The sequence below is a fragment of the Aquarana catesbeiana genome, linkage group LG02, assembly GCF_042186555.1.
Source record: "Aquarana catesbeiana isolate 2022-GZ linkage group LG02, ASM4218655v1, whole genome shotgun sequence".
Classification (NCBI taxonomy): Eukaryota; Metazoa; Chordata; class Amphibia; order Anura; family Ranidae; genus Aquarana; species Aquarana catesbeiana.
In genome coordinates, this window is record NC_133325.1 from 513228846 (window position 1) to 513252557 (window position 23712).

The 23712-nt window shown below is 46.7% G+C and overlaps 1 protein-coding gene across 1 annotated transcript in view; it reads right to left on the reverse strand.

The window, feature by feature from the left end:
• The window catches only part of LOC141128475 (C4b-binding protein alpha chain-like), a gene marked incomplete in the record, with an annotated part of 860616 nt that overhangs the window by 814553 nt on the left and 22351 nt on the right, over window positions 1-23712 (reverse strand). Inside the window, 1 exon segment of the mRNA XM_073615781.1 lies at window positions 6903-6988. Coding sequence (XP_073471882.1) covers window positions 6903-6988 — 86 coding nt within the window.

Consider the following 23712-nt stretch of genomic DNA (forward strand, 5'->3'; position numbering starts at 1 on the left):
GCTTGCAGGAACTCTAATGCCCCGTACACACGGTCGGATTTTCCAATGGAAAATGTGTGATAGGACCTTGTTGTCGGAAATTCCGACCGTGTGTTGGCTCCATCACACATTTTCCATCGGATTTTCCGACACACAAAGTTTGAGAGCAGGCTATAAAATTTTCCGACAACAAAATCCGTTGTCGGAATTTCCGATAGTGTGTAGACAAATTCGACGCACAAAGTGCCACGCATGCTCAGAATAAATAAAGAGATGAAAGCTATTGGCTACTGCCCCGTTTATAGTCCCGACGTACGTGTTTTACGTCACCGCGTTCAGAATGATCGAATTTTCCGACAACTTTGTGTGACCGTGTGTATGCAAGACAAGTTTGAGCGAACATCCGTCGGAAAAAATCCTAGGATTTTGTTGTCAGAATGTCCGAACAAAGTCCGACCGTGTGTACGCCCTATAAGACTGCTATAGAGCTGTGAACATCAAAGGAAGTTCCTGTGCACCAGCTATTAAAACGCTTCCACGTTTTTTGGTAGATAACCTGGGTTTCTTTTTTCCTGCAATTTAGGAGGGTCTTCACTAAGCTATCTGAGAAACCCCTGCTCTTCAGCAATTCCTCCTCAGTAGCCAAGCCACGAGGTTCCATCTCTCCACCTGGGGACAACAGATTGGCCCCTGGGAAAGAAGATTCTCCTGAACTGGCAGGAACCAGGGGGGTTCTGCTGCTAGACTTCTCAGGATGGAGAACCAAGGCCTCCTGGGCCAATGTGGCGCAATAAGAATGAGGGTTGTGCTTTCCAGCTGGAACTTTCTCAGTACGGCTGGGATCAGTACAGGTGGGGGGAAGGCATAACACCTGTCGAAAGTCCAACTCTGAGCCAGTGCGTCTACTCCTAGAGCTCCATCCCACCTGTTTAAGGAGAAGAAGAGATGCACCTTCCTGTTTTCTCTCGAGGCAAAGAGGTCTATGCATGGCCTTCCCCATTTCTGGGATATTGCCTCGAAAACCCCCTGGTTCAGAGCCCAATCGCTTTCTCTCAGCCATTTCCTGCTGAGGAAATCTGCCACCAGATTTTGTTCCCCCTTCAGATGTACTGCCGAGAGGGATAGAACGTTTACTTCGGCCCACTTGAGAATGCTTTCTACCAGGGTCCACAAGGGTCTGCTTTTGGTACCCCCCTGCCTGTTTATGTAGGCTACAGCTGAGGAGTTGTCTGACCGGACTCTCACATGCTGTCCCTGAAGTTCCTTCTGAAAGGCTCTGAGTGCCAAGGCTACTGCTCTCAGCTCCTTCCAGTTGGAGGATCTTCTTGCGTCCTACCTCGGCCAGACGCCCTGAACCATCCGGTCCTCCATATGCGCCCCCCAACCTGTGCCACTCGCATCGGTCGTGACGCACCTGGACACTGGCAGAACCCACTCCAGACCCTGTGAGAGATTGGCCCCTCTTCGCCACCACCATAGGGATCTCTTGACCTGGCCTGGTATAGTTATCAGGGAGTCCAAAGACCCCTGACTGTGGTCCCAGATCCTCAAGATGAAGAGTTGTAAAGGGCGAAAGTGTAACCCTGCCCATTGAACTGCTGGAAGTGCTGCCGTCAGTAACCCCAAAGCTGACATAGCCTTTCTTACTGATATTTGTTGGCTGCCCTGGAGTAACAACATTGCCTTGTCTACCTTCTGGATTTTCTCCATTGGCAGGAAGACTTTTGTTTTGTTGAATCCAACAGGTAACCTAGAAAGATTACCTTTTGCGATGGAGTCAAATTGGACTTTTCCAGGTTTAAGAGCCAACCTAGACCCTCTAGACTGTTCCTTGTAAACTGCAGGTCCCGCGACAGCTGTTCCGGGGAAGAGGCAAACAGTAGTAGATCGTCTAAATATGCGATCACTGAGATGCCCTTGATCCGTAGGAAAGCTAAGACTTCTACCATGACTTTGGTGAAGATGCGGGGGGAAGAGGATAGCCCGAAGGGAAGGGCCCTGAACTGCCAATGAAACGTCCCTTCTCTGGTATTTACCGCCAGCCTGAGGAACTTCTGACACCGTTCTGCAATGGGAATGTGCAGGTAGGCATCCCTCAAGTCTACCGATGCCATGAAGCAGTTCGGAGGAAGGAGCGTTTTTACCGAATAGATCGAGTCCATTCGGAACCTCCTGTAGGTGAGCGAGACTTTCAGAGGCTTCAGGTTCAGGATGAGCCTGAACTTCCCCGAGGGTTTGCGCACCACAAAAATGTGGGAGTAAAAGCCTCTGCCCGTCTCTCCTTCTGGAACTCGAACTACCACCTCCTGTTCCTCCAACTCCTGGAGGGAGGAAAGGAGAGTCGCTGACCTCTCTGCACATTTCGGTAGCGTGGTTACCAGGAGTCTGCATGGTGGAGGTTTTGCAAACTCTAACCTGTACCCTCTTCTTATGACTTCCAAAATAAAATGGTTGGAGGTGATCATCTCCCACTGTGGAAGGAAGGCCCCCAATCTTCCCCCCACCGTGATACTGTCACTTTGTCTTTTTGGGCTGTTCAGGAGGGCGAAAAATAGCCCCCCCACGCCCTTTCCCTTTTTGTCCCCAACCCTTTTTCTGTTGGTCAGATTTTGGGGGGTCCAATTTCTTCCAGGGCCGAGACTTTCTTTTAGTCTCTGCTGGTTTCCTTTTAAAAGGGAATGCCTTTTTCCTGTCGGCCGTCCGATCTAAAACGGCTTCCAGACCAGGTCCAAAAAGCAAGTCCCCGTGAGAGGAATGCCGCAAAGTTTTACCTTGGATGCGGTATCCCCCTGCCACGTCTTAAGCCATAAGGCTCTTCTTGCTGAATTGGACAATGCGGCTGATCTTGCGGACATACGCACCGATTCAGCCGAAGCATCCGCCAGATAAGCTATTCCTTTAAGGAGCATGGGAAAATACGACAGGATTATTTCCTTAGGCGTTCCTGCCTCTATGTGTGCTTTGATTTGCGTCAGCCAGTACTCCATGTTTCGTGCCACCACTGTGGACGCCATGGCGGGTTTGAAGTTCCCTAGGGAAGAGTCCCAGGATTTTTTCAGGAGGGAATCTATCCTCTTGTCCATGGGATCTGGAAGTGCCCCCATGTCCTCAAAGGCCAAGTCAGTGTGTCTGGAGACCTGAGAAAAGGCTGCGTCTAGTTTAGGGGATTTGTTCCAAACCAGCGCCTCCTCTTCCGCGAAGGGAAACCTACGCTTAAGTGCTCTTGAAAGGAAAGGTTTCCTTTCGGGGTCTTGCCACTCTTTTTTGATGGCGTCGACCAAGACCTCATGTACCGGGAACACCCTCCTTTTATGTTCCCTTAGTCCCCTATACATCTGGTCATGGAGTGATAGCTTCTTCCTTTCCTCCTGGATTCCTAGGGTGGTATGAATGGCTCCTAGGAGCTCCTCCACCTCTTCCAGGGAAAGTTTGTAGCGAGAGGATCTTGTGGATTCCCCTTCCACCTCCTCTCCCTCCGATTCCCCTTGGGGATCTGAAGACCCGCTATCAGGCTCCTCCTCAACCTCGAGTCTGGCACCTCCTGGATTCTCTCCACTTCCCGAGGGAGCATCCATTAAGGGCTGAGGAACACTCTGTTGTGCTGGTGGAGAAATAACCTGAGGCTGTGGCAACTGAAGACTGGAAAAAGGGTCTTAAAAGTTTGCACAGTATTAGAAAGCTCCTTAACGGATGCTGCTAAATCTGAAGACTGTTCTCCTGACTGCTCCCTTACTAACCCCTCTATACATTCCCTGCAGAGGGGTTTAGACCAAGATTCCCCCATTGTGATTCTGCATGAGGGACACTTTTTCTTGGTACTGTGGGGCGACTTGCTTTTCTCTGTAGCTTTGCCCTGTGAAACAAATTAAAAAGAGGGAGCAATCAGCAAACCTATCCACCAGCACTACCACGGAGGGCCACCAGGGGTGCGCTTCCCAGGACCGACCACCACCAGGGACCCAGTCACAACCCTTTCCCCCCCCACCACCAAGGGGAGTTCTACACCTGTGGAGCTTACAGGAAGAGGTAAGGGAACACCACCCCAGGGTTCCTCTTACCTTGGAGTGGCTTGGTGCAGGATTCTCCTGGAGCGGTTCTTGAAGCCTCTGCTTCCGACATCTCTGTGTGCTGTCCCCACAGCAAGTCCAAGGCAGCACCAGCCGAACGCGCGGTCCGTTTTCATCACCGCGACCGGAACCGGAAGTCACGGGTCAGACGGAAGCACTGACCTCCGCCGGAAATGACGTCACCCGCCCTCCGACCCAGCGCTCAGAGCTCCCACGCTGGCTGCTAGTGCAGGGCGGTCTCCTGTGCCTCCGCCTATGCCACTGCTAGGCAAAAAGAAAAATGGACCCCTCCAGCTTACAGCTTCACTAAGAGAAGCTGGAGGAGCGTGATGTGCAGTCTTCTAAAGGTACCCAGCCACACTAGCCCCTTAGACTGCAGTCTTTTAAGAAATGAGCAGGAGAGAGAGAGAGAGAGAGCCTGGTCCCCCCCCTCTGCTCAGCCCGTAATTAGCCCCAGTCTCCCTGGCTGTTTAGCCCTGGTTCCTGCGATGTCTCCCCACCGGAGGAAACACCAGAACTGAGGGGCCGGGGGGAGCGGGGAGGATTAAATCTAAAATTTGAAGGCGGTGTTTCCTCAGAAGGGGAGGAGCCAAGGTCTCTCTATGGTGCTGTCCTGAAAGACGGAGATGGGAAAAAACAAACTGTGCACCTCCAACTAAAGATGAATAATACCCCTGCTATAGTTGTAGGCCATTTACATACCTTATGAAGCCTGACTGGAATACTCCCAGAATGTTGCTAAGCGAGGCCAAGCCATCACTGCTCGTCTCCATCATCACAGGAGTAAGCTCTCAAATGCTGAGCTCAGAGCTACTGCATCAGGGGAGAGAAAGAGTATGTGTGGGGGTTTGAATCAGAGAAAGAGCTCACTCCTGTGATGGTGGAGCTGAGCAGTTGCGACTAGGCCTCACTTAGCAACAGAGCCGATCCGCCCTATACGCTCACTACGCAAGCTGCGTGGGGCCCCCAAGACCCAGCATCCCCCCCTGCACCTCTGGCTGGCCGTTTAGAGTGTAGTAGGGAGAGGTGGGAGGAGGTGGAAGGCGGCGATCGGCAGCTCAATGTTGTGCCTCTGTGGGTGGCGGGATCTCCCTGGGGCTTGTAGTACTCTCTCGAGTGTCAGTGTATACAGTGGAGAGGAGAAGGGAGGGGCCTCTGACCCGGCAGGTATCAGTTTCACTTTCACTCTGCTTGAACACTGTTGCTGATGCCCGGGTCAGAGGCCCCTCCCTTCTCCGCTGTTTACATTCGGAGATAAATCTACTAGCCCCAGGGAGATCCCCCTGCCTGCGGACACCATAGAGCTGCCAATCGCCGCCTCCCACCTCCACCAGCCAGGTAAGAGGGGACCCTGGTGTAAGGAGGGAGGCTCTCTGGGGACCCTGATGTAAGGAGGGAGGCTCTCTGGGGACCCTGATGTAAGGAGGGAGGCTCTCTGGGGACCCTGATGTAAGGAGGGAGGCTCTCTGGGGACCCTGATGTAAGGAGGGAGGCTCTCTGGGGACCCTGATGTAAGGAAGGAGGCTCTCTGGGGACCCTGATGTAAGGAAGGAGGCTCTCTGGGGACCCTGATGTAAGGAAGGAGGCTCTCTGGGGACCCTGATGTAAGGAAGGAAGCTCTCTGGGGACCCTGATGTAAGGAAGGAGGCTCTCTGGGGACCCTGATGTAAGGGGAGGCTCTCCGGGGAGGGAGGATTGTATTGGGAGCACTGAAATGTCAGGTGTGACTGTGTGGCAATGGCAAATGGTTTACATAGCTCACAGCATCACGTGTCAGGTAGAGGACCCCTTAGCAGAATTTTGCTTAGGGCCCCAGGGAGGTCAGGATCGGCACTGCTTAGCAACATCCTAGGAGTCCTTAGTAACATACTGGGAGTATTTCAGTCAGGCTTTATAAATAGGTATGTAAATGGCCTACACATATAGCAAGGGTATTATTCATCTTTAATCAGAGCTGCGCAGGTTGATTTAATCTACAAACATCCCTTACCTGCATAGGCAGGTTTTTTGTAAAGGTAAACTATCCTTTTAAATCAATCATACTGCAGAAGGGCTCGCCTGCGCTCTGCAATACTGTTGCAAATACCTGAGTTACAAATGTTTAAAAACACACATGTATTATCAGCATGATTTAGACTACAAATATATGCAGTTAACAAGAGGTCTGCTGCCATATTGTGAAGGACAAATACAAAAATAAAAAAAAGTTGTCAATTATGATAGAGCAACTGTTTGAGCAGGGCTTTGAGAGTGTTTCACTTTAGGTGCTAGAGTTGGCCAACAATATAAGAGATAAGTGATAGTTAATAGGGCATTGGTGGTAAAGCAGGGTTTCAGTTTGGGTTTTCAGCAACCCACTTGTCTGAGTGGACAGGGGTTAAACATGTTGGTGGGTCGTCAGAAGAAAAACTTGTTGATAGAACAATTTTCTTTTCCCCCTGTATTCCATCTTTAGGCTCCATGCACACTAGTCTTGAAAAAACATTGGTAATAGCTTTTTGTAGTAGAATTTTATTAGGGCTTTTGCAGTAAAAGAAAAAAAAAACCCTATTAATAGCATTTCTGCTGGAAAAACGCTCCAAGAAACTCTACAAAAATAAAATATATGTTTTCTGCTCCTAGAAGCTGCGGCTCAAAAAATGCTAACAGCCAAAAGTAGTGTGCATGGACACATAGGAAAACACTAGCTTCTAGGAGGTTAAAAAAAAAAAAAAACGCTAGTGTGCATGGAGCCTTACTATGAGGTGGTAGATACAGAAATATATTTTGTGCAAAAACACAGGATTAGAAATCATAACAAAAAAAACAATTCAGAACATGCAACAGATAAAAAAAAAAAAAAAAAAAAAAACTTACCCCAAGTTCCGTTAAATAATGTGAAGCAAAGTAAAAATGTAAAGACCCATCCAATGGTGTGTGATCCCAAGGTCATATTGACAAATCTGCACAAAAGCAAAACAAAACATAAAATTTAGCTGACTTGAATGTTTAGTTTTGAATTTGCTTTTATCAATAATATACAAAACAAAAAATGTTTAGTATGATGTGGTTATCAATATTTCACATACATTTACCTGTAAAAGACAAACATGCAAGTCCAAAGGTTTAGGACATGTAAGGGAACATAAATTTAGAACTGCCAATATTAAATTGGAGTCTCAGAAAAAAGCAGGTTTAAGGAATGTCTTTACCTTGGAAATATAAAGGGTCTGTTCTGCATGCTTGTTCCAGGTCAGTAACTTACAGAAGCAGGATTACCGCTTTGGTGCCTGAATCTACAACCAATTCATTTCCAGAGATAGCACCTTTCAGCTAGAAAAATGCCCTTTTTCTGAGCTTTAACAGTGATCATTTTAAACCAAGTGTACTATAGATATCAAGTTCTTTCACTAGGCTAGATATGCTGTAAATGTACATTCTGTAATTCTCTGCTATACTACCTATACTTCACATCTCTGCATAGCATTACCAGTCTAATGCTTCTGTTCAAGCCCCTCTGGTTCCTGACAATCTGCCCTGAACCTAGGTATTATTTTGGCCCCATACACACTATTAGATTTTCTACAGATTTTTGTCTTCAGATTTACCAAAACCATGTAGTACAAGGGCCTGCCTGATTGCATACAAATTAAAACTCATATGCCCCGTACACACGGTCAGACATTGATCGGACATTCCGACAACAAAATCCATGGATTTTTTTCCTACGGATGTTGGCTCAAACTTGTCTTGCATACACACGGTCACACAAAGTTGTCGGAAAATCCGATCGTTCTGAACGCGGTTACGTAAAACACGTACGTTGGGACTATAAACGGGGCAGTAGCCAATAGCTTTCTTCTCTTAAGTTATTCTGAGCATGCGTGGCACTTTGTGCGTCGGATTTGTGTACATACGATCGGAATTTCCGGCAACAGATTTTGTTGTCGTAAAATTTTATAGCAAGCTCTCAAACTTTGTGTGTCCAAAAATCCGATGGAAAAAGTCCGATGGAGCCCACACACAGTCGGAATCTCCAACACGCTCCGATCGCACATTTTGAGTCGCAAAATCCGACCATGTGTACGGGGCATTAGGCTCCATTCACACCTGAGCGTTTTGTAGCTTGAAGCCTGAAACTACAAAACGCTTGAGGGGAAAAAATACATTCTTCTCTATGGAGATGGTTCACATCTCCACTCCAAGTCGCCTGAAGCTCAAAAAAGTTCTGGACCCTTTTTTGTTGCACAAATCGGGCATATTTGGGCGTTTTTGGAGCGTTTGTATTCCCATAGAAACTAATGGAAACGCTCGATTCAAGCGTCTAGCGCGACGACGAGCGTTTCTACGGTGTTTTGTGGCTTTTATCTGCTCAAGTGAAATAAATTTACATAAAGGAAACGACATAAAACATACACAGGAAGTGCACAGATCACCATTTTTTGGTTAGAAGACATGGAGGCCAGCAATATAGAGAGTGGATGAGACAGTATGTCTTTTAGATCAGGAGAGCTTTATCAGAATGGTAAAGCAGCACCCCTGTCTCTATGATTCCAGAGATCCATGCTACAAGCTGCGAGCAAGAGGAGGGCATGGAACCAGATTGCCTGCCAAGTTTTCACAAACTGGGCAGACCTAAATGCCCGTGTGAAGGATGAGAAAGGCAAGATAAACCCCTGCAAACATAACCAACCATAGAGATAATAGGATGATTGTTATTTAGTACATTATAAATAATAGAATCTTAGCACCAGAAAAACAGTACTAGCGTATGCTTATATTCCTATGCATTGCTTACAAGATCATACATATGAGAAAACAGACAATAGATGTGCAATTACAGTTCACTATGGCCACATATGTGTACACACTAATTGCATGTGTGTAGGAATGTGGCCAGGATGAACTGGAATGGCACATCTATTGCCTACTTCTTATATAAGTATAAGCACCTAATGCATAGGAGTATGAGTATAGTAATGTTAGCATGTCACAAATACATGAAGGCACACTCTGACCCCTGGTGGATATTGTATGGATATTGCACACAAAGATGTATTAAAAAAAAAAAAAAAAATCATGAGACTTCTTATCAATACATCAAGCATTTTTATTAATTATTCAATACAGCATAGTATATGGTTCTCTTAAACAACTAAAGATTTAAAATTATTCAATTGCCTCAAGCTGCCATGGGACCTGTCCTGCTGGAGACATAAAGTAGGACGCAAATTGATCCCTGACATGTGTACCTTGTCTGCTTACATGAACACCAGTCCAATGAGCTCTTTCCATGTTCTGATGTAATGGGTCCTCAAACTCATATCCATCCCGTTGCCTTACAAAAGTTATGCAAGGCACATGCAGCTTTAACAGCACAGACTGCATTTTGCATGTTTAGAACAATGGGAGTGTGCAGGACCCACCATTTGTTTGCTAAAATGCCAAATGCACATTTGACAACTCGACGTGCTCTTGTTAGCCGATAGTTGAACACACTCTTCTGCACAGTTAGATTGTGTCCCGAATAAAGCCGTAGAAGATGCTCACTCAGAGCAAAGGCCTCATCCCCCACAAAAACACTGGGTAGGGGGAGGTCCATTTGTGCTCGGGAGTGGACTGTTTTCCGGAAGGTCCAGACTATTGGTACGCAGCATGTGTCCAAATGAAGAATTCCCAAAAATAGTAGAGTCAGCGCTGCTGCCTTACGACCCATTATCTATATAACGGAAGCAATAATTAGCATCAGCCACTGTCATTAAAACAAAAGAAAAATATTTCTTGTAGTTAAAATACTGGCTTCCGCTACCCATGGGCTTTACGATCCAAATATGTTTCCCATCAATCGCTCCAACGCAATTGGGGAAGTTGCAGCGTTGCCAGAAAACTTCAAAGATCTGTGACCATTCTTCTGCTGTAGGTTTGTTAAACACAATATCCTTCAACACATCCCAAATAGCAGAGCAGGTGTCACGGACTATGTAACTTGCTGTTGATTTTCCAACCCGAAAGGCATAGTGTAGACTTGATAATGATTGTCTGGTTGCTAGGTACCTACAAAGAAATAAATAAATATATTTTAATTTGTTTCTTTACAGTTAAACTGCTCAAAATGAAGTGGAAGAGTATACATGATGCCTACACTCGACATCTAAGACTACTCAAGGAATTTAGGAGTGGATCTGCGGAGTGTGCTCCTAGAGAATACATGCATGCTAAAGAGTTGGAGTTCCTTCGGCCATTGCTGGCTTTGGGGCGGTAAGCTATCATCTGTACGAATGTCATTAAACAAAATGTAAAGAGAAAGTTGTGGGGGCGTGGCCTGGCTATGGAGGAGTGAGGACTTGCTGAGCCCAAGCTCCATCTGGTCCGCAGCTAAATCAGCAGCTACAGGGGTGATTACCCCCTGATTTCCGCACAGGGCATGTCACAGCGGCGGCGGGCTTCATCCCAGCCGAAAAAAGCTCACCCCCAGGGTCAAGGATCGCTGGATTCCATCCTTTCAGACACCCCCCGTCAGCAGAGAGGAAATCCAAGATGGCACCGGAACGAACGGCCACGCTGCAGCAACAGGAGATTCAGCCTGCACCTCCAGCACTGTCTCCTATCTCTTCTCCCAGGCTGGTAAGCGACTCCATCCCCCCTGCATCCCCCCGCTCCACATCACCACAGGACAGGGGCACAAACTTGGCAGATTTGACAGAGGACAGAGACATTAGACAGCACTTATGGTCTCTCCCCACTAAAGAGGACCTAGAGCGCTTTACCAGCAGGATTGAGAGGGCCTTCAGGCAAGATATTGAACAACTGCAAACAGATACCACTGAGCTGGGTCACAGGGTAGAGACTTTGGAGCAGGAATTTGATGATACTATACCTGCCATCTCCCAGCTCAGAGAACAGACCGTCACCCATAGTCACCAAATTGAGGCCCTTTTGTGCCAATTAGATGACATGGAGAACTGCAGCAGGCGAGCGAATATTCGCATACGAGGCCTTCCAGAAGCCACCGCACCTAAGGACATTGTTCCCACCTTGCAGGGAGTGTTCCGTGAAATCCTGAGTTTGCCTCCGTCGGTGCCGACTGAGATAGACAGAGCTCACAGGGCAGTTAGGCCCCCATCAGAGGACCCCGACAACCCCAGAGATGTGATCTGCAAGCTGCACAAATTTACACTAAAGGATCGCATAATGCAAAAGATGCATAACAGACCAGTCTTTGACTTTGATGGAGCTCAATTGTCCTTTTACCAGGACCTCTCACGGCGCACCCTAATGCAGCGCCGGGCCTTGTGCCCACTCCTAACGGAAATTCAAGCGGCAGGCCTCACGTACCACTGGGGCTTCCCATTCAGCCTCCAGGCGTCAAAAAATGGCTGTTGGGCTATACTACGCACGAAGGATGACCTCCCCCGCTTCTTACACACCTTGGAGCTTAACCCTGTGGACTTCCCGGACTGGCGCACCACTCCGGACATCCCGATACCCCAGCTACCTCAGCCATGGATCCAGGCGGCCGGAAACAGGCATTCCCGTGGTCGCAACAGGCAGACAGAGGGCCCACGTCCGGGCACTTCCACAACCAGTGACTAAACAAGCTACTGCCACCCTTATTGCTTTTTCTAATTTTTGGACATAATCCCCTCTTCATCATTGGTATTTCAACCGGGACACTGGGCCCAATGGACGCATTGCTGTCACATTCTACCTCCTCCTGCTAGGCGCTGCACACTGGGCCCTTTGCACTACTTCTCAACTTTGAGAACCATTATGCACCATGATGGACTGGGGGGTCTGCGGTCCAGCTCCTCGCCTGGCTGACTTGTCTTCCCCCTTTATTTTGCACTTTTTTGGGAGTTCAAGTTACATAATCTCCTTTTTCTTTTTGTTGCTGCGTTTTGTTTTTCCCTTTTTTACACATTTTTCCCACCCTGTTTATGTGTTGTAATGGACTGGACGGAAGGATGGGCTAATCGTCCCCTTGGTGGTCACCCACGTACCCCACTTTGGCCTCACCTTACTAGGTGACAGTCCCTTGAGGGACTCAGAGTTCTCACCCGGGTGGTTTTTTTTTAGATACCCCCCTCCTGGGTGAGCTCTGTAGTTTACCGCAGGGTAATACACCGGACCGGTTGGATACGGTCCGGCCCCTGTGGTATTGTTGTTCTCTTTTCCTCATCCTTATCCCTTTCCTGCCTCTTCCCTCCCTACTCTTCCTACTTTTCCCCCTACCCCCCTCTAAATCCCCCCCTTCTCCCTCCTTACCCCTCCCTAACTTCCCCCTCTTCCCCCCCCCCCCCACATCTCCCCCTTTATATCACTTTGTGCCTTTTATTGCTTTTTAAAGCTAAACGTTTATTGCTTTGACCTTCAGGTTGCCTCTTGACTGACTGAACCATGCGCAGAGGACCCAGAGGGGGTGAGACCGATCAGCTATCAATTAATTCAGGTACACCGTCACTAAAGGTACTGTCTTACAATGCCAGGGGGCTCTGCTCTCCACACAAGCGCAACAGGCTATGGCTGGAGCTAAAGAGGCTGGGGGCCCAGGTGGTTTTCCTACAGGAGACTCACTTCAGGCAACAGTCCCTCCCAAAGATACCCACACACCTATACACCCAATGGTTCTTTAGCAACTCCCCGGTGGCCAAATCACGAGGTACCGCCATTGCATTCCATAAGTCATGCCCATTCCAACTCTCGGAGAGCCAGGGTAGATACGTCTTTGTGAAGGGGGTCTTGGCTAACACAAAATTTACATTTGCGACTCTCTACGCACCTAATGCCCAACAACTCTCCTTTATTGATTCTGTGCTAGATAAGTTGAACTAATTCAGGGAGGGCCACTTAATCCTTGGAGGGGACTTTAACGTGAGCCCAGACCCGCTCGTTGACGCATCCCGCGGCCGCCCCACTCACTCCCAAGCCTTCCTCAAGAATTTTCGTAAGTCACTGCAGAATAACTTCCTTATAGACACGTGGAGAGCTCTTCATGCGTCGGATAGGGACTACAGCTACTACTCGGGGGTGCATGACGTGTATACGCGCATAGATCTTGTGTGTGGATCATGACACCCTTGAGTTGTTGCAGTCAGCTGAAATAGGCAATATCACCATGGACGACGCCTCGGTAGTAGCTAAGGTCTCCAAGACCATCACACATTATTTTGCAGAAAATGTATCTGAGGACATGGCAGACAGAGTTGTGTGGGAAAGCCATAAGGCGGTACTCAGGGGTGAATTGATCTCCTTGGGTTCTGAACTCAAAAGGGAAAGACAGATGGACTTCAAGAGGGTACTGACAGCCTTGCAAGAAGAAGAACTTAAACACAAACGTCAGGGAGATGCTAAAGCCCGCGAACGGTTGACTGAACTGAGGGAGCTGTTTTCACGCCTCCTTGATCATCGTGCGCGCAGACAATTACGCTACCTTTCACATAAATATCACGAACAGGGAAATAAGTGCGGCAGAATGTTAGCTAGAGCGCTTCAGAAGAGACGACTGACAGCTCACGTGCACTCGCTTCGGTCCCCTGATGGTACGGCAACATTACACTCCTCTGTGATTGCCTCCATCTTTAGAGATTATTATGCAGACTTATATCACCTAGATAAAGATGCCTCCCACACAGGGCGGACAGCAAAACTGAAAGCTATTGGCGACTACCTCGCCTCGGCCGGACTCCCCTCTTTGACACCCGAGCAGCAGCTAGACCTTGACTCCTCCGTCTCCCCTCAGGAGATCATCTCGACAGTGAAGGCGCTACCTAATGGGAAGAGCCCTGGCCCGAATGGATATTCCAAAGCGTATTATGCAAAATTTCTTCCCTTGCTACAAAATCATATGTGTAGGTATTTTAATTCTTTAGCCACAAATCACCAGATTCCCCGAGGCATTACTTGCCCACATCACTGTACTTCCGAAGGAGGGCAAGGACCCCACTCTCCCACAAAGCTATCGACCAATATCACTACTTAATGTCGATATAAAAATCTTTGCCAAGATTATGGCAAATCGACTTAAATATGTCTTACCCTCCTTTATCCACCCCGATCAAACGGGATTCATTTCGGGTAGAGAAGCTAGGGATAATTCTATCCGGGCCATGCAGCTCATACAGTGGGCATGTTCCCACAGGGATTCCACCCCCTACCTCATTCTGTCCACGGATGCCGAAAAGGCTTTTGACAGAATAGATTGGTCATACCTTAAGGCGGTTCTGGAGGCTTGGGGACTGGGCCCTCACATGCTTAGATGGATCATGGCACTTTACACGACCCCCAGTGCGAAGGTCAAGGTAAATGGCCATCTGTCCCTGGGGTTCCCCATACGGAATGGCACGAGGCAGGGGTGCCCCCTCTCTCCCCTTCTGTTCGCTCTGGCTATGGAGTGTCTGCTTCGAACAATACGGGCAAACGCTGATATTAGAGGGGTGACGGTGGGGTCAACGGAACACAAACTGTCGGCTTATGCCGACGACGTGCTCTTTCATTTGACCCAGCCTTTGGTGTCACTGCCAAACCTTATGAGGGAACTTAAAATTTTTGGTCATGTGTCAAATTTTAAAATAAATTTTTCGAAATCCTGCCCATTACCATTCCTGTAAAGATGGCCACTGACCTACAACAAGCTTTACCATTTAGTTGGGCTAAAACATCTATTAAGTATTTGGGTATCCAACTTACAAATCGATTTGATACTATTTATTCAGCTAATTTCCCTACCCTTTTGAGCATGGTGCGTAGAGACTTACAGAACTGGGCCAAGACCTCCTTCACATCGCTAGGCAAACTTGGCATACTCAAGATGAACATCCTTCCTAGGGTGCTCTTTTATTTGCAGATGTTGCCCGTCCCCCTCCCCAGGAGCTTCTTTACACAGCTCCAAAGCTTAATGATTAATTTCATTTGGCATGGTAAAAAACCAAGACTGGCTGCGTCTTTTTTGCAGAAGGCCAAGGAGATGGGAGGCTTGGGCCTCCCGGATATACGGCGATACTACAGAGCCATTGCGATCCAACATATCCTTAACTGGCGTCATCATGGGGGTTCAAAAATGTGGGTCCCCTTGGAGAAGAGCTTAGCAGGCCGCGACTTATCATACGCACTTTGGCTACCTCGTGAACGCAGAGGACTCTCACAGACGTCCTCCCCGTTAACCATTCACACCCTGCGGGTCTGGGACCGCACAAATACTCTGTATGCTTTGGTGCCCCCGGGCTCCCCACCGGCACCGCTGGGGGGATTTAGGTGGTTCCCTCCTGGGGAGCAGAGGACCTTTTTTGGTACTTGGGCTACAGACAGTAATTATAGTTGGGGCAAATTTGTAGATAAGGGTAAGTTGATACCCCTAGACGCCTTGCGGAATAGTCATGGCAGATTCACCATGGATTGGTGGAGGTACCAGCAACTCCAACACTTCATTGCGACAGAGGGGGCCTCGATGAGAGGGCTAGACACTATCACCACACTAGAAAGATTTTTCATAGAAGAGCCAATTCCCTATCTGATTTCTGAATTATATAGGCACTTGGGTTCAGTTTCCACCGTTGGCAAGCCGGCTTTCATACGGGAATGGGAACGAGACCTGGGGGTAGAGTTCACGCCAGAACAACGTCTACACATGTATAAACTAGCAAACTCTAGCTCCATAGAGTCTAGAACGCAGGAAACTAACTACAAGCTACTAACTCGCTGGTATCGTGTACCAGCTGTCATAGCACGTATCTACCCCTCGGTTTCTGACCGCTGCTGGCGAGGTTGCGGTCAGAAAGGCACCATCCTTCATATATGGTGGGAATGCCCAGCAATCAGGCCTTTTTGGATGGAAATACAGACTAACATTAAAAATGCCCTGCAGATTGAGATCCCGTTTTCCCCTGAGCATTTCCTCCTGCACCTCCCTACCCTCCCTCTGAGCCATTACAAAAAAAAGCGCCCTTCCTCATCTATTAAATGCCGCTAAAAGGCTTATACCTCTCTATTGGAAACGTCCGCAGATCCCTACCTTAAAAGAATGGCTACAGAAGGTAGATGATATCAGAGAGGCGGAGGAGTGGGTGGTGAGGTGCAAAGATAGGAGTGAGCGTTTTAATAGTATTTGGGCCCAGTGGCGGAGATTCACCGTAGACACCAATCCTGTGTCCTCTAGCCTGGATGTCGCACTGTTGGAGTTAGCGGAGCCCTCCCTGAAGCTAAGTATGGTGTGTATGGTGACGTGCGTACCTGAATGGCATGTCTCACTGCCCTATTGGTAGCACAATGTGTAAGCTTTTTCTTTCCTTATGCGTGGTTCACAAGGTCTATAGTTGAAGGTTCATATGAGGCGCTATGCGCCACTAGTGATTAAAGGCATGTTTTTGTGTCTCCCTCTTTAAATGTTACTAAGTCGTTACTTGTTTAGACATATTGGATAGGGGCCCCGCCTGGTGGCATAGGCACCTTTGTGACTGCATTGGCCCAATGGGTTGCCCGTGGAGCGTCTCCCTCTTGGTGGAGGTTAGTTGGAGGCCTGTGGCCCCCCTCCCAAGGGACCCGCCCAATGGGCATCCTGGGGCCTTAAGGCAGAGTTGAGACCCCCCCTCCAGTATTTGAATGGAGGGCTAAAGAAAGATGGGTCCGGCCAAAGCCGCTATGGCAGGACACCCTTTAGAATTCATTATGACTGTTTAATATTGTAATACAGTTTGGAGATAACCTAATCCCTCATCCCCTTTCCCCTCCTTCCCTCACCCCTCCGTTTTATAATTTGTTCTATAATTTGTTTTTGTCTAAAACGTCTAGGTCTGCACTGTAAGAAATGCACTGTAATGTGGAAAGACTGACCATAGACTATATGTTTGTATGCTCTTTTTAAATATAAAATAAAATAAAGATTACATAAAGAGAAAGTTGTAATAATAATTTCTATTTTCAGTACTGAAAACTGCTGGGAGGACAGTACTCCAAATAATGATTTGGACACAGATGCAAACAGTCAGCAAGCAGGCCAAGCATCAGGTGATCAAGCAGGCCAAGAGCAGGAGAGCCAATTGTCAACTCCAGCACGTTCGACATCTGCGACACCTGTGGGAGACGAGGAGTCCACACCACCCATATGTGCTTGTGTACCTGTTAGAGCAACAAGAAGGAGGGCTCCTGAACCTGATTTTAATCGCATGTTGGACATTATGGCCAGTATGTCTGAAAGAATGAACAGCAACAGGTCGCATGTGCAGGTTTCTGCAAGGTGTCTAGAAGGTCTGATGGAGAAGGTACCATCAGAACTCCAGGCAGACATGTTGGCAGGTACCATCCGTTACATTGCGACTTTTATTCCACCAACCACCACATATAGGTCTTCAGAACCTCCACCACCTTATGTTCCCTAGGTAAATCTCCCCCCGCCCCATCTGCCAGCACCACCTCGGTTGTCATCACCACATTCTGCTACCCACCTTCCTCTGCCAACAGCACCACCTTCTAATTACCTTCCTCTGCCAACACCACCACCTTCTAATTACGTTCCTCTGCCAACACCACCACCTTCTAATTACGTTCCTCTGCCAACACCACCACCTTCTAATTACGTTCCTCTGCCAACACCACCACCTTCTAATTGGCAGCATAATGAAAATAACTCTACCTCCACCTGGTCACATTTGGCCATGCCATGAATGTGGTGATGTCAGCAAATGAGGCAGTCAACTCCTCCCAAACATTTCATCAGCTCTAAATTTTTTTTTTTGTTTTTAATTTATGAGCTACGTTAGCTCTATTTCTTTTTTTATATTGTTGAGCTGTATATGTGAATAAAAAATAAACGAACAGAAAAAGTTATATTTCAAAAATATTTAATATTTAAAAAAAAAGTAAAGTTTTTTTTTTTTGCTTTAAAAAAACGTGTGTTTGGTGTTTATTTTATGCATATACAAAATTTTTAATCTTGGGTTCTTCATGTATCAGTCTTTAAAAAATTACAAAAAATAAGAAAAAATTACCTCAGTGTGATGATTAGTCGTTCCACAGGGGGTATATTGATACGGAAATATGTATCCATTCGTTGCAACTGACTACTGAGTAAACCCATTAACTCATCAAAGCTGTGATAAAAAAAAAATAAAAATGTGGGGTTTATTAGTAGACATGATAAGAAAGGAACAATGTCAAACATGAATCCAAATAAGTTTTACTAACCTTTTTATGGACATCCTAGTGTAGTCCAAAAATTTGTCCTCATGATCACGTAGGTCACTGTACATGACCCAAAATTGGCCTCTCTCTTCTCGATCAGCAATTACGGGGTGAATCCAGTATCTGCGTGCCCTCTTCTTTGTCCTCTCTCTTTCATGCAGAAAATATGACATAACAGTGGCTGCTGCCACAAAACACACCATGTCATCATCACTCATCTTTGCAGAGGACAATACAAACACATGGAGCAGGAAGCACAATGATGAACCGGAAGAAGAATATTCAACCAGGAAGCAGATGAAAAAAATCTAAAAACATAGCAACAAATGATGAGAGATGATCATGTTTCCTATTGGCAAAAAATGCCAAAGCTCAACATGCCGGCAAAAGGCTGTATACAAAACGCGCAACAAAACGCCTGAAGAAACGCTCAAAAACGCTACGCTCAGGTGTGAATGCAGCCTTAAGGTTTGACCTCATATTATATGGATTTGGTAAATCTGAATACAAAAATCTGCAGAAAATTAAATAGTGTGTCTAAAGCCTTGTACACACGGTCAGATTATTGGATGAATTTGTCAGTTTTTTGTTGGATGCTAGTCTCAAATCGAAAAAGTGAAGAGGGTACTCACCATCAGAAAACATTCGGACAGAATTCAACGTCAGAGGTGATGTAATGTGTTGAATTGTTTTGTATTTGTTCTTTCATTTCTGAGCATGCCTAGTCTTGCTCTTCAGATTTTTTTTGGCAGAAAACCATACTAATGAAAAGAAAAAAAAAAAAAAAAAATCAGACATTGTGGTCACATCAGACAAACATTTTGGAGCCTGCAAATCCAGTTTTTGTCTGAGGAAAATGCGTAATCGGCTGTCAAAAGCAGCATACTAACGTTTAGAAAATCGTCAGATCGTTCATCGGACGAAATTTATCTTCAGAGTTTCTGACCGTGTGTACAGGACTTAAGCCTTTGCACCTGTGGATTAGTGTTTGAGCAACGTGTGTCTCCACATTGAAGCTGGACCCTCCTGTTTCTCTGGCATTTAGGAGCATTCCCTAATTCTGTGTGTTACATAGTTACATAGTAGGTGAGGTTGAAAAAAGACACAAGTCCATCAAGTCCAACCTATGTGTGTGATTATGTGTCTTCGTTCTCAGTGTTTCCCTCTGGCTGTGCAGTTATATTCCCTTTGGTTTCTGTCCATGGATCCCCTAATTTCCTGCTGGTGCGTGTGCGCCCAGTGTCCTTCCAGCGTGCCATTTGGTGCACATTACCCGCACAGGTGTGCTAGAGAGCCACAACCTGGGGGCTGCCTTGCAGCGCAACATCCACACCTCCAGTGGCTCTGGTGAAGAACCGGGTGGCTCCTTAGATCCTGCAACTCTGGCACATGTCCGTTTGTGTGTGGTCACATTGCTCCAGCAGCTGTGAGGATCTGTTGCTGTGTTCACCAGGTTAGTTGTTCATTGGTCTGCTAGATCTTAAGTTAAAGTCCTAAGTGGTCTTACCCTATAATCGTGACAGATACTGCTAACCCATAATAAGTACAGCTTCAACCCCTAGGCATAACTAAAGAGAGTTTAGTTGGATTTAAGGCAAATAGGAGCCCCCTTTAGCACTGGTTCACATTCATGCGATTTGACATGTCAAATTGCATGCCAAATCAGAGGCAATGGCAGTGTCCGAATCGGTGCAACAACGCATTTGCAAGTAGTCTCTGTACTACTTTTGGCGATTTCAGGGTGCGATTTCCATTAACATCTGTGCAGAAACCCATACAGATGTCTCTGAAAACGCCCCCCCCCCCCCCCCCCCCCCCCAAAGTCAGGACTGACATGCGGGAATGAAATGGTGCGAGTTTCCCACAGTCAGTGTGAACCCAGGCTAATACTACATGTTTAATCAATGCATATACGCTGCGATTGCCCCAACACACTACAGTACATAGAGATCCTGTGGTTTTATCTATCCCACGCCCAGGTGGGAAACAGCCAAAGCCTCCCAGCACAAAAGGTTTTAACCCAGATCTAGTGATAAATTAAAGCTCCTGCTACCCCTAGAATGGGTAGCAAACACATTAGCCTAAAAGTATAAAAATATATATCAGGAGCTCAACACCTGCAAGCGTTAAACTAGTTATAAAGCCCAAACTTTTTTTTTACCTAAATGCATTCCTTCCATTAAGGTTAAAAATGTTTAGGTTGCAGTATCTCTCCCCCCCCCCTTTATACTTACCTGAGCCTTTGTTCGATCCAGAGCTCTGCACATTGCAGTGGCTCTCACCCCTCACTTCCTTGACTTGCAGGCTTTGCTGAGGTAGTGGAAACCATTGGCTCCTGCTGCTGTCAATCAAAGCAAATCAGTGATGAGGGAGCCTGCACGAGTGCCACCAAAGAAGGCGGTTTCCTGTGGGGCCACTCGGCGGAGAGGAGGAGCCAGAAGCACCAGCAGGGGACCAGAAAAAAGCAAGTTAAGGCCGCGTTTTTTTTTTTTTTTTTCTTTAAACTGCATTTATAAATCACTTTAAACGAGCAATCATTAACCACTTAAGCTCCGGACCATTTGGCTGGCCAAAGACCAGAGCACTATTTGCGATTCAGCACTGCGTCGCTTTAACTGACAATTCCGCGGTCGTTCGAAGTGGCTCCCAAACAAAATTGACGTCCTTTTTTCCCACAAATAGAGCTTTCTTTTGGTGGTATTTGATCACCTCTGCGCTTTTTATTTTTTGCACTACAAACAAAAAAAAAATAGCGACAATTTTGGAAAAAAAAAAATAAAAAACACATTTTTTACTTTTCGCTATAATAAATATCCCCAAGAAAATATATATATAAAAAAAAAAAAAAAATTCCTCAGTTTAGGCCGATACGTATTCTTCTACATATTTTTGGTAAAAATCGCAATAAGTGTTTGATTGGTTTGCGCAAAAGTTATAGCGTTTACAAAATAGGGGATAGTTTTATGGCATTTTTATTAATAATTTTTTTTTATTAGTAATGACGGTGATCAGCAATTTTTATCGTGACTACGACATTATGGCGGACAGATCAGACACTTTTGGGGCGATTTTGGGATCATTCACATTTATACAGCGATCAGTGCAATTAAAAATGCATTGATTACTGTGTAAATGTGACTGGCAGTAAAGGGGTTACCCCTAGTGGGGTTAACCACTAGGTGGCGCTGTAGGGGCTAAGTGTGTCTAAGGGAGTGATTCTAATTGTGGGGGGGAAGGTGTGTGTAGGTGTGTGTAGGTGTGTGTGTGTGTGACGACACTGATAACTGTTCCCGATTACAGGGAGCTGTGATCAGTGACAGTGTCACTAGGCAGAAGAGGGATATGCTTGTTTACATTAGCATTTCCCCGTTCTTCCTCTCTGTGAGACGATCGCGGGTATCCCCGCAGACAGAGTCCGCGGGCGCACGCCAGCTAGCTGCCTCTTAAAGGGCAACGTACAGGTACGCGATTCTGCGTGTACATGCCCTTCTGCCGCAGTATATCTGCGTGAGGCGGTCGGGAAGCGGTTAAACCCAGGTTTGTCTTTGCAACCCTTGCATGGGGTTTAACCCAGAAGTCAGAAGTGACATTATGCTCAATTTGCTTTTTTTCCTCCATTTTTTTGTTTTGTTCCAATACACACAAAGGGAACAAACATGTGTATAGCAAAACATGCCTTACTGCAATAATTTTCTGTGAGAAATACTTGATTTTCTGGAAAAATTTCTGGGGTGCCAACAATTTCAGCCATGATTGTATATATACTTGGGGTTCTAAGTAATTTCCTAGCAAAAAAATACTGATTTTAACTTGTAAACAAGTGTCAGAAAAGGCTTAGTCTAAGGGCCCTTTCACACTGAGGCAGTTTGCTGGCGCTATTGCGCTAATAATAGCGCCTGCAAACCGACCCGAAAGTGCCGCCGCTTTGTCTCCAGTGTGAAAGCCCCGGGGGCTTTCACACTGGAGCGGTGCGCTAGCAGGTCGGGAAAAAAAGTCCTGCTAGCAGCATCTTCGGAGAGGTGAAGGAGCGGAGTATATACCGATCCTGCCCATTGAAATCAATAGGACAGCGCGGCTATACTGCCAGCAAAGCACCTCTGCAGAGGCGCTTTGCGGTGGTATGTAACCCTTTCTCGGCCGCTAGCGGGGGGGGGTAAAACCTTCCCACTAGTGGCTGAATACCGACGGTAAAACGCCGCTTATAATAGCGGCGCTTTACCGCTGACGCCGCCCCCGCCCCAGTGTGAAAGGGCCCTAAGTGGTTAAACTGACCTCATTTGCAGATCGAAGTTCTTCCCTTTGATCCCTATAAAGAACCGTGTGATACAATGTTTCTTTTTATCTCTCAGCGCAAGATTTGGCTGCTCAATGACCAGGCCATTTTTTGCGATTCGGCACTGCATCGCTTTAAATGACAATTGCACGGTCATGAAACGTTGTACCCAAATAAAAGTGATATATCTTTTTTTCCCATAGAGATTTCTTTTGGTGGTATTTGATCATCTCTGCGGTTTTTATTTTTTGCACTATAATACAAAAAATGAGCAACAATTTTGAGAAAATTATATATATATATATATATATATATATATATATATATATATATATATATATATATATATATATATATATATATATATATATATATATATATATATATATATATATATATATATATATATTGTACTTTTTGCTATAATAAATATCCCCAATTTTTTTTTTTTCATAAAAAAGCAGATTTTTTTCCTCAGTTTAGGCAGATATGTATTCTACATATTTTTTGCTAATAAAGGCTCATGCGCGGCAGCGTCCAAGATGGCCGTATAGACCGCCACTCCAGTCTAACGAACACCGTAGCAGCCGTCTGAGCCCTCGTTTCGGCCCGGCACGCACACCTGCCAGCCAGGGACACACTCCACATCAGCCCGATGACCTCAGGCTCTGCCCGGAGGAGCCTCACCCCTGCTATAGACTCGGCAGCAGCACACACCGGCCATCCCAAAATGGCGGCCGTCTCCTCATGAGGCCTGTCCTGCCTGACTCCATAGCTGATCAGGATCATGAAGCCCTCCCACTCTCCCAAACATCTGATGCCGCAGCGAGTACCTCCCTACCTGGGGCCCCCTCACCTGCCTCAACTGAATCCTTCCTAGGGAGAACACTAGGAGGGGGAGCCCTCACCCCACAGCAGGAGCTGCTCCACAGCCCAGATCCGTGGGACACAGAGGCCAGAGATCCCTCTCTCCCCCACAGATTTTATGCCATCGGTACCTAAAGAAGACTGGCCTGTGGAACAGCACGGACCAACTGCAAAAACTTCCCACAGAGATTGGTCGCCAAGAAATTGAAACAGGGGGAACTAGGCCTGAAGTGGAGAGATAAAAGATGTCTACGAGAGGCGCATGTGCTTAGACTCCCAAGATGGCTGCGTAAGCCCGGAGCTCTACACTGCGCTGGCCACACAGCCACGATAGCCGCGAAAAACAGCCTCCAGGAACCCCCCCAGTGACCGCGG